Source organism: Argopecten irradians, chromosome 9, assembly GCF_041381155.1.
Source record: "Argopecten irradians isolate NY chromosome 9, Ai_NY, whole genome shotgun sequence".
Taxonomy (NCBI): Eukaryota; Metazoa; Mollusca; class Bivalvia; order Pectinida; family Pectinidae; genus Argopecten; species Argopecten irradians.
The window spans coordinates 17,094,923-17,110,877 of record NC_091142.1 but is presented as its reverse complement, the minus strand read 5'-3'; the positions used below and the strand labels follow the sequence as shown (position 1 = coordinate 17,110,877).

Here is a 15,955-nt window from a genome sequence, read left to right as displayed (position 1 = left end):
GGAGGTCGTCCTGAAATGACCCTTTTGTTTATAGGACGTTAACCACTGTAAATAAAACGAATGCTATTTTCGTTAGAAAGACTTTGTTATTCTTGATTTTTACTATTTGTAATTTATTTGCTCCAAGAAGTTAGATGCTCACGAATAAAGTGGACAAGTAAGATAACTGTATATATGAAGAACACTAATGTATTGCTGTGAAAAATCGACATCACACATATAAATCTCAAAACATTCAAAACAATAGATCACTACGCTACCTAAAAAAGTAATGTAAACTTGTGTTTTTTTCTGATTTGAATGTAATAAAAGATATTATATTTGAATTGCAATTTCTTGTCCAATTCGATACTACCGCCACCCTCTTTACACCGACAATTAAAAACAAGAACAAAAATGGCGGTGTATCGAGGGTAGACTGTATTGATGTTAGACTCTCCTCTAGAATTAGTTTATGAGAAAATTGCGAAAATACACAACTATACAGTATAAACAGAAAGAAACAATTTGATGACGCAGATCTGTATAAAAGGCACCGATAAAGCCTTGGCAGTACGATAATTGAAAGCAAGGGCTAATAAATACATCACTTGAACAGTGAAAGAAATGCTTACCAGACATTTCCATTATTTGAAAACATTTGCATATTATTTTTGTTTAACAGAGACTCTGTAAAGCTTATAAAAAAGTTAAACAGTTTTAAAGCAACATATGCAAATGCATTTCGCTGCACGCGCAGTACTGAAACAAACACATATAATATTGTTTTCTGGTAACAACAACAGACAGTTGTTACAGAACCTTTCAGATAACTTTTAACACTGAATCGGAAAGTCGCGGTTTTTATCAATCCTCCACTTATTAGTAACAATAGGCTATCGACTATCGGCCTTAGTGATAACATTATGTATATTGATGGGGAGTTAAAGGGCTGGTCGCCATTTTACTGGTGCCAATAACCGTCTCCCTAGGGTCACGTGACGTTGATGGAGGGGACAACACGTGCCGTAATGATAGAGAACTGGAATCGATTTGTACAACTTAGCGTACATCAGGGGACCATTCACAGGCATAACGTTACCGTGTGTTTAGTGGAATGAATATTCATAGAACAGCAGAGAGAACAGCTAATCCTGGCGTAATGTTATCTCTCATTAGCGTCCGTCAAAGAGCGAATGTCATAAGGCTTAAGTTTTCGTTCACAAAGTGCCACACGAGTAATCGGCGAGTTGCATGACATCTTCGCATCAGGTCCAATCGCCACCCGACGGCCCCGCTCCTCCGCGATCTGTACACGAGTGTAAATTACTTTTCCCACCCTCCGCGTCCTTAGAGATGGCACTCACGGTTTTTGTTGGAATGCCAAGCCAAGATTTCACACAATATAAACTCAGAAAACGAGTATTACATTTAAAGTAGTCATGATTTTATGCAAAACATCAGACAAAGCGGAACCTTGTCGCATCAGCAGTCCTCCTGAGAGTCCTCTGCGACTGTATTCGTGTCGTGATACCCCCTCCATCAGCGGCCGTCCGAGCTCCCTAATTAAAGCCCTATCTCTTGTTGCACATTACGCACTGTGTTACACCGAGGATGCGTGCAGGGCTTCTAACGCGTGGCCCCTCGAGACTGTAGCGCATATCGCTCGCTTCCTAAAAGGCGTCATCTCCTAAATGCATTTATGGTTGGTGGTATCGATACATCTAGCTAGGGCACACTCTTTCTGCAGCTCTATCCGGGCACTCACAGACAGGCTTTTTGTGTGGTAGTCATGTTTGACGTTCGGCTCTTTCCCTTTTTATCCTTTTATCATCCAGAACAAGGGTGATACGATCTTCGGGTTGCTTTTTAGAGAGAGATTTATTGTCCGTTGTGCCTTAAACTCCTTTCTGCTTCGTAACAATTGCATAGTTTATTCAATTCATTACCTCTTTTTTTTGCAGTTTTTAATAATTGAAACTTAAAATGACACAATATCACTAGGCCATTGTGAATCGGCGTGTAGTTAACTTAAATGTCAAAATGGCATGATCTCTTATCAGGTTTTATGTAGGTTCTTTCACTTAAAAAGAAATGAAAGATAGTGAAATCCACATTTTTACACTATAAAAATGACACGAGAGGAGATTGGATGTTTGATGTGTTGGGCTGACATGAACAGTTACTCTGACCAGGTAGAGATGGCGAGATGTGTCGACTAATAACCACATCAAACGTTGTGTAAAATACCCGGTGGTCCTTCTTGTGTATCATTCTGCATAACACAACCACCTCACCACTGAATCTGGGACTGTAACGTCGTTACAATGGTCGTGTGTCTATTTCATGTAATGTATCACAAACTATACAATATAGTAACGGAAGCTGTAATCGTAACGTCGTTACAATGGTCGTGTGTCTATTTCATGTAATGTATCACAAACTATACAATATAGTAACGGAAGAATAGTTTAAATTCTTTTCTCTTAATGCAATATTTTTCGGGTTAAGGTAATATAACGACTTGATAATTAATTTTTGACACATAGCACTTTATTGTTAAGATATCTTTGTTTGATCTAACTACTTTGAGCTCAAACTATTGTTTGTTCGTCATCAGTTAGAAATTAATTTTCTTTTTATTGTAAAAAGGTATTGTTAACGTCTGTTGTCTACAACTTTGTGTTGTTTTGTGTGCGCAACTGATTAATTTGACAACCAGCACGATAATTCTAGAAAAAAATTGTTCAAATTTTATTACTTTGTTTGCAATGGTTCTTTTGTTCAATTTTCGAAATGTCAGAACCAAATTAAATTTTTGGTATGAATGTGAATAAACCATCGTTTTATGTTTTATGACAACCAATTTATGTTATTAACTGTTTTATTGTAGGGCTTCATATGTTTTCCAACCATAAGCTGCTGTTTTATTGAATAAAGAGAACCATGAACGAATCTTATTACGTACGTACAGGTTTCTTGTTTATAATTGAGCAAAAGCAAATCCAATATTTAAAAACATAAATGATTTTTTTTAGAAATAAATGTTCAGCCATAATAAGCAAAACAACAAAATACACATTTGTCCTCTCACAGAGACGACTTATTTGCACTTTCAATCACACACATACCTTCACTTACACCTTATATGCAATGACAGGGAATGTCAGAACCTGTAACTGTGAGATGGGTATTCAAGTTTTCCAGTATTTAATGATTTCGATTTTTTTTCAATCATATTCAATTTACTTTTTATCGAATATTCCTATAAAAATGAAATCATGACGTGTGTTAACCGATATTCAATATTCAATAATATAATCGGTAGAACAAGTTATCCAAATCCAAAGGCGTTGAGGTAAATCTAATAATGAAACGGTTCATCAGTAATTTGCAATTTAACACTTAATGGAACATGGAACGTACTTATATGAAATCAAAGAAGCAATTAATTTTTATAAGCGGTTATACATCAGAATTGCAGTGGTATATATATAACCCGTTTCATCTCAACAAATACGTAGGTTACCAACATCAGTAATGAAAACGTAGGACTAAAGGATAGTATATGTCAATGATTTGTCCGAAGTGATCACAATCATAATCGTCATTCAATTTAAATTGCAAACTAAGAGAAACATTTTTGTTGGCTTTATTTTATAGCACACAACTGTATAATTGAATTCTAAGATCTTTAAATGTCTGGTCCGAGACTTCTTTACGACCCGGGCTTAATTTCCCCTTGTTTTGACCGAAATTTGAGACCCAACATTCATTCATAAACACTGTTGTGACGTCACGTTGCCAGATCACCCTGGGTGACGGAATAGATCGGATTTCTTCGGTGATATCCGAGTGTGCCTTGCCTTTTCGGCTTGTAATTTTAATTTTGTCTGTTTCGGAAAGAAATTGCTGTTTTTTTCGCGTGACAAACTACCACAAGGGTCGATAATTTGTGAAGGCTTGCATACAAACAAAGAACTAAATTCATGCTGCATTTAACACATTTTGTAGTTAAACAAAAGAAGTACGAAATTTAGTGTCGGGGATTTACTATAGTAAAGGACTGCAGCTATTGACCAAGGCTAAAAGTAGGGGTTTACAGACACGTATTACTGGGTTTAAAGTGTTGAAAACATCAACGTGCTAGTCTATCCGATTGAGCGATTGAGTAGTACATATCTATGAGTATATCTTTATGGTGATACAAAAAATATGGACAGGAACAACACGACTGGGAATTTGTATATTATTATTGGTAGGATCTCGGTCGGCTATTAGTGTTGTTATCGGGCGGCGGCGTGTTTGAAATAAGACTGCATTGTCTAATGTATTCTTGTGCCTCTAATGAAGGGTGTAAGAGTCTTTGAGGACTTCTGATTTATACTGACGTCTGTTTGTAATAGGTGAGTATGGCATAAACGTGAGGAACAATAGCAATGTGTGCAAACCAACACCTAGTCCTAACTCCAAAGACCTCACGCACTATCGTATACTATCAAGGTCGTAATATTAGTTGATTACAACAGTTCAGGATCACGTGTCGTTGATTGCGCAGTCCTGGTCTGGAAAGGGTCAATGTGTTAGGGGTCATAGGTCATGTGATGCCGGGTAAGTTTTAGGAATTTATGAATCCTACGAACTTGACAAGAACCTAAAGAGGGCAGCAAACTACTATTTGTTTTCTTGAAATAATAGCATGCATTAAAACATATGAAAAATTGATCGTCTCGGTCAACATAATTTGGGTTAGATGTCAAGGGTCACGGGTCAAATCCCCGTTGTGGTTTAAAGAATCCCATACATCACAGTGGATAATTGGATTTCAATTGTAGGGCATGGTTTTGAAGTATATCAATATGTCAATTAATTTATTTAAACGTGTTTAATTAGACAGATAACAGCGATGCGACGATACTTTAACTTTAATTTTAACTAAAACCGTGAATTCTTATTTTAAAACTCCACTTTAATATATATGTAATTCAGGCAGAAAGCGGAACGTGAATTTGATTACTGGTCACTTTTTATGTTTAGATGTAATATTGCAGCATGGAATGATTTATAGATAAAATATATAATACAATCATTATGACAATTGGTTGTTTATAGTCCTCAAAAATAATTTTCATTGTTATCTCCGCTGACAGTCGCTCTAAGCTGAGCAATGCATATTCGAACTGGCAACCAGCGGTAAAACCTACACTCTCTGTCCTTTATTTATTTTTAAAACTATAGCAAAATCACCTTTCGTTGCTCTTATATCATTTTCCTCATTCATGCATTCTTGACAATATTTGGAATCTATGTTTTGGTTTTAATGTGACGTTAAATGACACAAACTCATTAAGATTTGCACATGAAATGTTTGCCCTTGAACAATGAAGACAATAGATGATCAACTTGTTTACAAAAGCCAGAATTCGCCGTACGTTTTATTGATTTACATCCAGTATCTATTTACTCTATACTTCTACGCATTTCTTGGCAATGATACTAATTTAGAATAAAAAAATCAAGTTTAAAAGATAAGACAGTGAGATGTGCTACAAAACTGCATCCCACTCATTTGATTTCAGGTGAAATTAATGCCCATTGGCATGTAGAAATTTTCCCGCGGTCAGTTCCTGGATATCACACAAAAATGTCACATAGAAACGCGTTTTTGTGGTTACTATGGCATTGACCTAGAATTTTCTTGCGAAATTGACCTCATTTCATATCAATTTTAGCTATGTGTAAGGACTCAGAGGAAATATGGACCAGACGAATGGTATTTTACGGATTAAAATATCGTTGAATTTACCCAATTTACTGTCTATATTAGTGGTTTCATGAACGCTATGATAGACATGCTAAAGTTAAACATGTCACGTGACTTCATGCTAGCTGAAACAAACCAGATTGCAGACACCGAAACAGATTTTTTATTGGAAATTATTCCCTTTCATTTCCTTTAAACTTTTTTGATGGCGGATTACATGGTTCCATCAATAAAATTTTATTGGTGTCTTTAAAGAAGATATAAACATATTCCTGTTCTGTTTACAATAGCGGATTGTTGTCTTGTCAGATTTATAAATCGGGTAAACTTAACATTAAACTTGAATGATCGAAACAACAGACTGTCCCGTTAATAACTAAAAAAATCTGAAACCTTACGTTATAAACGACAGGGTAATTAGTCCATTTTACTGCCAAGGAAAGATTCCATCTGGCCCGCCGCCCCGCTACACAAAAATCCCTGGCAATCCTATCATAAAACGAAACTTTCTGATGGGCTGATAAAATGCTATGTAATGAAAGTTACCGTCACACCAAATCATCTTTGGATCTTTAGTTTTGTTTGTAAATAAATAAAAAATAAGAATTTAATCTTATCAAATATGACACTAACCAGTTTGCATGCAGGATAGTTAATTATATGGAAGTACTATGATTGAGCCACTGGGGCAGCTCATTATATAATTGGTTAGGTCCATACATAGTCGCTGAAGCATTTGTCTTCGGAATGTTTAACCGATTCTGACAAGATGGCGGTCACGTGGTGGTTATCTCGCGGGGGCAGATGATCTCTTTCCTCAAATCCAGCTTTAAACTGAGATTTAATTTACATGGTAACGCGCTGTTGACACGTTCGCTCACTGATTATGCCCTTTCCCTGTTCCCCGGGCCTTTTCAGACAGTCTCGCGATTGTTTTCCCCAAGGGACTTCCGTCATGCGCATCGTTAACATGTGTTACTTCCTTTTTAAAACGTAATCTGATATGTTGTTAAAATCGTGCCATGATGAATATTAAAAATGACACTGTTCAAAACGCCAAGGGTTAATGTTCACAATTATCTCTGACTTTACTGCCAGTCTGTTTTGGTTATCATTAATTAAGCGAAAAACTAATTTATCAAAATTTATTTCTTAGTCTAACAACTGTCGCCAAATACATAATAATAAAATTATTTTTTAAATAATTTCGATTTACAATTAGAAATGAAAAGGAAATAACCACAATTATAAACATTATCGTCGATTTTATTCACCAAGTCGTCGTCATCGAATCATCATTGCACTTTTCTTTCATCGCCGCTCTGTATAGTGTACTTAACTTTAACGACGCACTGAGGATGAAATTGTCAAGCCATTATGATGCTTGTGATAGACAGTGTGTTTAGCAGTAATCAGGCTTCAGCTGTCACTCCTTCACAGTTCAGACTAGATGGTTCTATTGACGAAGATCAATCTGATTTACATTGAATACCAAACATTTCTCTGAATTCATTTTAGAACAACGCTGACCTTCTTCATTCGATATTCTCAATTCCTAGGTGACAAATTTGTGATATACATACAAGTAAAACAAACAACCGGTGACGTAAATTCCGGATTAAGTATGGCTTTTTACAAGTAATTCAATACTCCCCATCACAAATCCTATTTTGACACATACATTTGTTATCATCAAGAGAAATGTGAGATTAAAATGAAATATCTGTTCATAACATATTTTTCATTACATTTTTTCTTTAAATCCAATGGACATTTTGTGTTTCTTGTCGTGATGAAAAATATTACAAACCAAAAGTTGACAATTAATAATTACTCTTCATATCATGTTTAATTAACATTAATTAACATTAATACTGTGAATGTGTTAATAGCAAATTGAGAAACCCTTCTCATAACACAATTTTTTTCTTTTTCTTCATTTTGTTTTGTTTTTAAAAATCTAAAACAGATATTCTTACTTAACACGGTTTTCAATTTCACAAACAAATATCAATATTAATTGATTCCTGAATCAGTAATACCAAAGCGACCGATTGTAGCTTCAGATCAAGTGTTCACGAGTACAAATACTTATTGTATTAAGAAAACTCGTAGATACTTATCAATTACATTTCAAGCTGATAAATTGGTCTCCGAAAAGGTATTAGAAATACAAGAGTAATAAAAATTTTTATGCAGGTAAATCATGATTTTCCTCTATATAATGAACTGATGCTTAGCTTATTGACATTTGTGTTGTTAAAATATTTAAAAAGTATTGGAGCATTATCATTAGGGTTAACTTTGATTTCTGAACATATTTTAATTGTGTATTTATTGTATTGTCATTCTATGTCAACACTGACAACACCCAATACAATTTTAAACACCAAAAAATACAAAAATATTATCCACAAATCACAATTAGTAATAATAAATTGTAGCATTTTCAAATTTTATAGTCCAGTTCAATTCATTACACTCAGTATGAAGTTTCTTCCAACTGAAAATAATTTATTTGTAGAATTGTATGTAAGCAAATACCAAGATAATTAAATACTTAATGAAATTAATGTAGTTAACAACTTATATTTAACAGTAAATCAACCATATGAATTAGGCCGATAGCATGCAATGTATTTCTGTAACTGAATTTTGTTTCCAGAAGACAACTGTCGAATACGTTTTTTATTGCTAAAAATGTGCTTGTAAAATGCTTTAAACAACTTATTGAAAGTTATTGTCTGTTATTTATTGATTTGTTTATTAACTTATTAATTTGTTTATCAATTTATTTTGATGGGGGAGGAACTTATTTTTTACTATGGACACTTGTGGATCAACAAAAGGATAGGTTCCTAAATTTTCAAAAGACATACCTGAGGGACATCTTATGTAAAAAAAAAAAAAAAAAACACTCAAACTAATAATCTGCTACGACTTTACGGCATGGTGATACACTATTACATATTTCAGTATAGAACGGATACTGATTCGCGTCGGTTAATAGGTATTCATCACGAAGTCTAAATTTATTAGATTGGGATATTGTGTCCTCCAAGATATCGCTGTGTTCACTTGTATAACTATATCCGGCACATAAAAGGAGGATAAATTGGTGTGCACATGTGTGTACTGAAGTTACATTATCTATGCACATGTACTGTGTAACATTTACAGGTAAGTTCGTGTGTTGTATATGTGTTTATATAATGTTTATAGCTCAAGTACCAATTCACCAGGTATTATTAAAATGATAATACATCTCCCAGGTAAAAGTCCACGGAAGTGCATATTTCGTGATAATTTATTATGTTTCTAAACACACTTTATCAGTTGAAATAAGTTGTCCCTTTTGTGATATTACTTTAAGATTAAAGATGGTCCATCGCCGATAGAGCATAAATGATATTCATCATTTGAACAATAATTGGTGTTTAATCGTGTATATATATGCCTAATTAACACAAAAAATAACATAAAATAATCGATTTCGCCTTTGGTGCATGCGCAATGATTACTTCATTCCATATAAGATATAGTGCCACGGAATTTTTTCGGGATACAATTAATTATTTTTCATATTTTTAACATGAAGTAAAATAAGAACCTCAAACTTTTCAATGATGGTAATGGTGTAAAGTAAGCAACCTTTGAAACTGAAGAAAAATACTAAATCGTCTGCTCCTGTTTTTGATAGTGAAAAAATACCATTTGTCAGCGATGGAGCATCTTTCAGTAAACAATTTTACCTTAAACTAATTATTTCCATAACTATAAAACTATGACAATGCCTAAATCTTTCCCACAAATTAAATAATATTTTGAATTTTCGAAGCTTCAAAGAAACATTATTTTCTAAATTTGAAACACGATAATATAAAATTGAAAAATAAAAATTATCGAACTATTGCTATAGCTTATTTTCAAATTATAATGCATATAGTTACAACAATAATGGAAATCACACTTAACACATTCAACGAAACATTATCTGCAGACAATAGTTTAGGAAAATAATTTTTATTTTCATATTGCAAGGCTGACATTTCTTTTTCTTGTGTTAATTATTTGCGCTGCTTAAAATTTCAGATAAAACATTATCAAAATCAAAATATCAGAAATAATATTAATTTTAAAGGGATAGATTATGTAAAATTGTACTGAATAATTGATGTGTTTTTCTTCTAGAAAATGCGTTTTTTGTTCAATAAATGGCGATGTTTGCTGTTGACATAATCATTTTGAGGGAGTTTTCAAATATTCCATCTGGTCAGTGGGGACCCAGGGGAATCAAAAAGTTTTCTAATCTAATTATAACAAAAAAGGCGATAACAATAACATAAATATTGAATCCTTGTGAAATAACTGCCAACATGGTGTTGGTAATTTAATTACATCGAACATGTAGCTCTGTCATTATTTATAAACAATCACAAGGAAGGAGATTGCATGAGAAACGTCAATTTACGTTAAATGATTTGAAATTAATTCAGCACATCAAAAAATATAGTAAAAAATATTTAAAGTTTTACAGCTACATTGTTTTCTGAATGATTTTGCGTTTTATTGCCAGCTGGAATAAGTTATTTTAATTGAACGCCTAATTAACACTCATTTAATATACACGATCACGTCTAGCCATCAAGACTAGTATTGGGTAATGCAATTTTTTGTATGAATTATTTGGCAGTTTTTCAGTCTGAGGAATACTAAAGCGATTAAATGATGTCATTTTGATAATTCTCAAAATGTTGTTTTCTCCGGAACATATCAACTACACCCACATATGACAATGATAGTTTCCATTTATTTTTGCAGTTGAAAGTTTTTTTTAGATATAAATGTTTATGCACCTACGTCTGTGTTTACGAAGCTCATAGCCTTCCGTCCTGTTGTACCTCACATATTTGTTTACAACTCATGTGGCTTTTCGTTCTGTTGCACAATTAGCATACACGTGAGAGATTTATTTCATGGGAATTTTAACTGGACAAGAAATTTCTGTTTACAATATATTTGTTATTTTATTGTAAACATCGTTTATTCTATGTAATTTGCAATATTTCTTCTAACCACAACCTTCTATTCGTATCTCTGTTAATAAATAATAAACATTTTCACTTGAAGAAATATTTTTTGTGTTCATTTTAATTTTGTTGATTCCAATATTTTGCAGCCAACATCAGTCCTGTTTGCAATATAGTTTTGGCTATAAATATTTTGCAAGGAATATCGCAATTTTATCTAAAAATTGCACCACTCCGGGTAGTATAAGGTGTAATATCAAGTGTACTAATAAAACCGTTGGATCGGTCAAGGGACCAAATACATCTGTGATAGGAAGGAGTGGTCCTTACCTCACGTGAAACTGTTTGGGCGCGAGAGGAGAAGGCCATGATCCAAACAGTCTCTCCATCATCCCCTTCTGGACACAGACTGTCCTCACGGAATCTGTCTAATGCCACAGTGATACAGAACTGTGTAAATAAGTCAACATGGCGTCCATGTAAGCTGTGACGCAGTATTACATAGGTGAATGGGTATAACCGTGCTGGCCTGCCCCGACCGGTGTTATCTCATGGGTGGACTAGCATCACTAACATGCATTGTCCTCGAAGTTTTACTCAATTTTAATGGCCACCGAGATTTCACCCTTTCCTGGTTCCATTTAGTGCGGGATTACCATATTTTGAGTAGCTGTCCGAGGTCACTTTGATTTTGTCTCTATGACAGAACGGAACAATGACTATTGTTATCGATGAATGGCAATGGTGAATAGCAGATAAGCAATGTTTCTGCGATATTTACATTAAGATAAACTTTATATGAAATAAATAAAATAAATAATTTGAAATATTTCATTGAAATTTTTCTATAAAGATCAATTACTGTTGGTTGAAATTATGTTTTAAATAATTATGTTTTTTTCAATGATTGAAAATGAATGATTTCAAGTTGAAATGTTTATATCTGAAGTAACATATTGTTTCAGAATTCTTCATGTGAAAATGAACTATTTCAGTATGTCGACTTGTGCTGAACGCTTTACACGAGTCCTGCCATGTCGTTTTTGTTGACACTACACCCTAAACATTGTACTCAAGGGAGATAATCAAAGCAAACGAGGACATGAACCTGAACTTTTTATATGCACAATGTGTATTTGTTGTCAGTAAATCAGATGCCGAAAACAGCATGCATGCTTATCAGCCTATTTTATGATAATCATAACATAATTGTCTACTTTATTTTGTATATTTTTTATGAAATATGTTTCATTCTAATAATAAGGATTAAATAATCTTAAAATATCATAGTGTAGTATAAATGAAATTTTACTATTAAATCTAGAACAAAGAATAATCGTGACATTGAAATTCAATATTTTTAGCAAATTTCTATCTGAAAATTATACCATAAACTGTTTCGTGTGGAATGTTTTGCACGAAATTATATAAATAACAACATTTGAAACTATGATTCTGGCTATTCGCGTAATGACAATTGATCACCTCAAAAAGATGAAGGGAGAGGAAAATAACTGACAAATAATGAATTATCAGATGATGTACATCCATGACACAACAGATAACCAGGCATAAATAGTTTTGGATTTTGGATAACATTAACGAGTGATTTCTTCTTTCCTGTTTCCATCGATAGCTCTAGACACCTGATCATGAGATGTTTATAAACATGTCTCTTAAAACAAACCTTTTAGAGATAATATAAAATGTCCATGACATCTGAACCATGACTGAAAATGATTTTAACACTTTCTAATATAAATGTCCACACTTTCGTTAGAGAAGTTTCCGTGTAGACTGTAGATATATTCCTGCTGAAAGATAATTTAATACTAACAAAACTTTCGAGAGATAATATGGAATTTCATGATAACTTAGTCATGATTGAAAATAGCTTTAATAGATACACACCTTTCTGAGAATAAGGTAGAAATAATATGAAGGCTGCAGAAATATTTTTACTGCAGAAATTAAATGTTTTCCGCGTAGTAAGCACTGATGGAGTCGGCTATCAAAACATCAAAATGTATCAGTATAATTTGGTATTTAAAACGTAATTATGAAATATACCCTTACAATTTTGTCTGAAACATTTAAAAAAAGGAGGAAAAGAAATGTATTAAATTATTTATTTAACCTGTGCGATTAATTAAACAATTTATTTTCTGTTACATTTGTCACATAGAACCAGGCCTAGATGACTTCATAATAAAAGAACACTTTTAAGTTTATGAGTTAAATAACTGTAATCTTAATCCTTTCCATTTGCTGTGTAGTATGTAATCAGAGAGTGGAGTAACGGACTTTGTCTTCATCACGAACCGAACAATAGAGGGTAAAACAACACATCTGCCGGTTCTCATAATCTACTTTACTCCGTAAACAAACTTTTTCCCGACGGCTTTCATTAGCAAATTAATCTACTACCTATCGCAATTATTTACCAAACATGTGTGAGACTGCAAGAAAAGCCCCACGAACTGCGATAAACGAACAAAAATTCTTCACCAAATGTTATCTGCAAACTCTAACCAAATCGCCATTTAATTACATATCGATGTGGAGACCAAATAAGCCTTCAATCACAGGAGAGTGATGATTGTGTAACCCAGCGGTTGAATATTGACGAGCAGCATTAGTAGGTTCGTTCCCTGGTCGGGCCGACCCTGTCTACAGGTATTGCAGAGAGATGGCAAGGCGTCACTGGTATCACCAACATCTATACATTACGGAGACAAGTTACTATATTCAAATCTTTTCCTTACTTATCAGCTCTGCCGTCAATCTGTGAAGCACGATGAGCGGGGACTCGTAATCCGGGCACTGTAACCGCGCCTTCACGCGCTGGCCTCGCTCTTACAATGGCGCCGAACGGATGTCGAATTCACAACCACCTCAGTGCAGAAATACGAACATTTATCCATTTGATTGACAATCATATGAAATTCTGCCATTATTTTATCAGCGAATTATAAGGTTTCTATCCGCGTCTAGGGAATACACAGCGCGATCAACATTTGCCAATTAATTCCAGCACGAGAGGGGGGCACTTCCGCCTGGTGGTTTTGGCGGGAAATAGCCGTAAAACAGCACTCCAGAGCCAAGTCTCCCTCGGTATCCATACCTTTTCTATCCTTCAAATTAAAGTTTTATCTGAAAACACGTCAGACGGGACATGTGGTGCAGTGAGGTATAAAAGGAATCCCACAAAAACCATAGGTAACAATGCTAACGCGATGTACTAAAACAAAATGCTACTGAAGCGGGATTTGAATACAACATTTCAGGTTTTTTTTATATCATATACTTTGTTAACTTTAGGTTATTTCTTAAACAACTTCAACGTGAAGATAAAACATATGAAATAATCATAATAGCGTTAGTTACAATAAACATAAATATTTCAATATGATTATATTCCGAGACGTGCCGAGACGTCCATAATATTTATCAATATTTGAATTAAAACTGCATACATCGATTCAATTCGATTGACTTTAATACGACGCGGCAGTATTCTTTAACGTGTCCAACCGTCAAAGAAAAGAGCAACTCAAATCAGTCGTCTGCTTCACAGGAAGTTGCGCACCGACATCTTGTCGCGGGTTCATCTTGGTCCGATAAGCGCTTTTTGTGAGTGACACGTGTTGACAGTTATTACCAAGATTGTCAGTCGAACCGCATAAACCCTACCCTGACATCTCTGACACGCATGCGCATAGAGATGGAATCCAAAGGTACAAAAATAAATAGACGAATCAAATTAAAAGATGCATTTAATCACATGAAAATTACACGCGTAATGTCATATTCGATAATTCTCCATTCCTCAGACAAACTCAGTCGTACCAGCTGATAAGTCCCAAATGTACGCTGTATAATTGCTATGTCGGCACAAAAGGCGTACAGATTGTGGCTAGAGGAGACTTATATATTCCTTTATCTAAGAAAGTATGTTCTAAGAAAACCGGTTTATATGTAATGAACAATAATATGAGGTTTCTTCATTATAGTTTTTGTAAAATGCAGGGGATATTTTTGTTGCTAATGACGTTAGGGGCAAGGAACGATAAATCTATCGTCCAAACCTGATACGATTTCTACAAACCTAATACGACTATATCATGGATATCACGTGACGTCATTTTAACCAATAGGAATACAAGATTCTTGTCTGAGGCGGGATAAGACGGTTTATTTACCTTCAGATGTAATATTTCTTGGAAAATATCACACATTCGGGTTGAAAAACTTTCATATCACACTGCCATCGGGGCCATAAAAGCATATAAGTGTGCTCAAATACTAAAATGGTTAATTTCGTGAAATAAAAAGTATTTAACAAGAAAAGAGAAATACACCAACTGAAAATGAAACCAACCAATAAACTTATTTGTGATTGCAACAAAAGTTTAACCTGCATATTGGGTAAAAGTTTAATGAAGCCACAAATGCCGACAAATAAGCAAACGTATACCTACATACATCTTAAAACATAATTAATCCATCAATAGATTTTTTAACGATATCAAAGTTAAAATTGACAATATCTTACATCGTCAACACATGTATATGGTTTTTTTTCTCTAAAACGTAATAAATTAGAATACTTCTTTTACATCATATTTTAGTTGTACATACAAAATGAGTTTTCCGGGACAAATATGTATATCCGTTGCTTGCGCAAATCTTATCATTATTCACCATTTGCAAAAACCACAAATTGTTTAGCATTGATATTGTAATATGTTATTTTCTTCACAAAATAAATGCATAAATCACATTGTATCATATTCGCCATTAAAACGTTTCTTTGATATCGTTCTTGTAAACTGTAACACCTAACTTGGAGTATACAATATGAAGGTAGTTGTGATTATGGTACGCTGAAATCTATTTTCAACAGTGATATATATCAGTCACCAACTGTAATGTGCTCATTAAAAATGTAATGAGTATTTTTGATAGTAGATGTCAAACACCAGTTGACGTCACAATAAGGTCCTATATATGCAATGCGTTCTGTATGTTTAAGGAGGCTGCGGTATATTCTTGTATGTCTCCTTGGAATAGTGGGACTATATAACCTTTATGACCCATTTTAAAGAGGTTTTTCTTACATACACCATACTAAACGGGTTGATTCACTAAAACAAAGACTTTAGTTAGGATTCAACTGACA

The 15,955-nt window shown here is 34.0% G+C and overlaps 1 protein-coding gene across 1 annotated transcript in view; it reads right to left on the bottom strand.

Annotated features, from left to right (window-relative positions):
* The window catches only part of LOC138331643 (T-box transcription factor TBX2b-like), a 65,321-nt gene extending 53,970 nt beyond the window's left edge, over nucleotides 1-11,351 (bottom strand). Inside the window, exon 1 of the mRNA XM_069279366.1 lies at nucleotides 11,104-11,351. Coding sequence (XP_069135467.1) covers nucleotides 11,104-11,165 — 62 coding nt within the window. The 5' untranslated portion in view covers nucleotides 11,166-11,351. The remainder of the gene's footprint in view (nucleotides 1-11,103) is intronic.
* Between the last annotated feature and the right edge of the window lie 4,604 nt (nucleotides 11,352-15,955).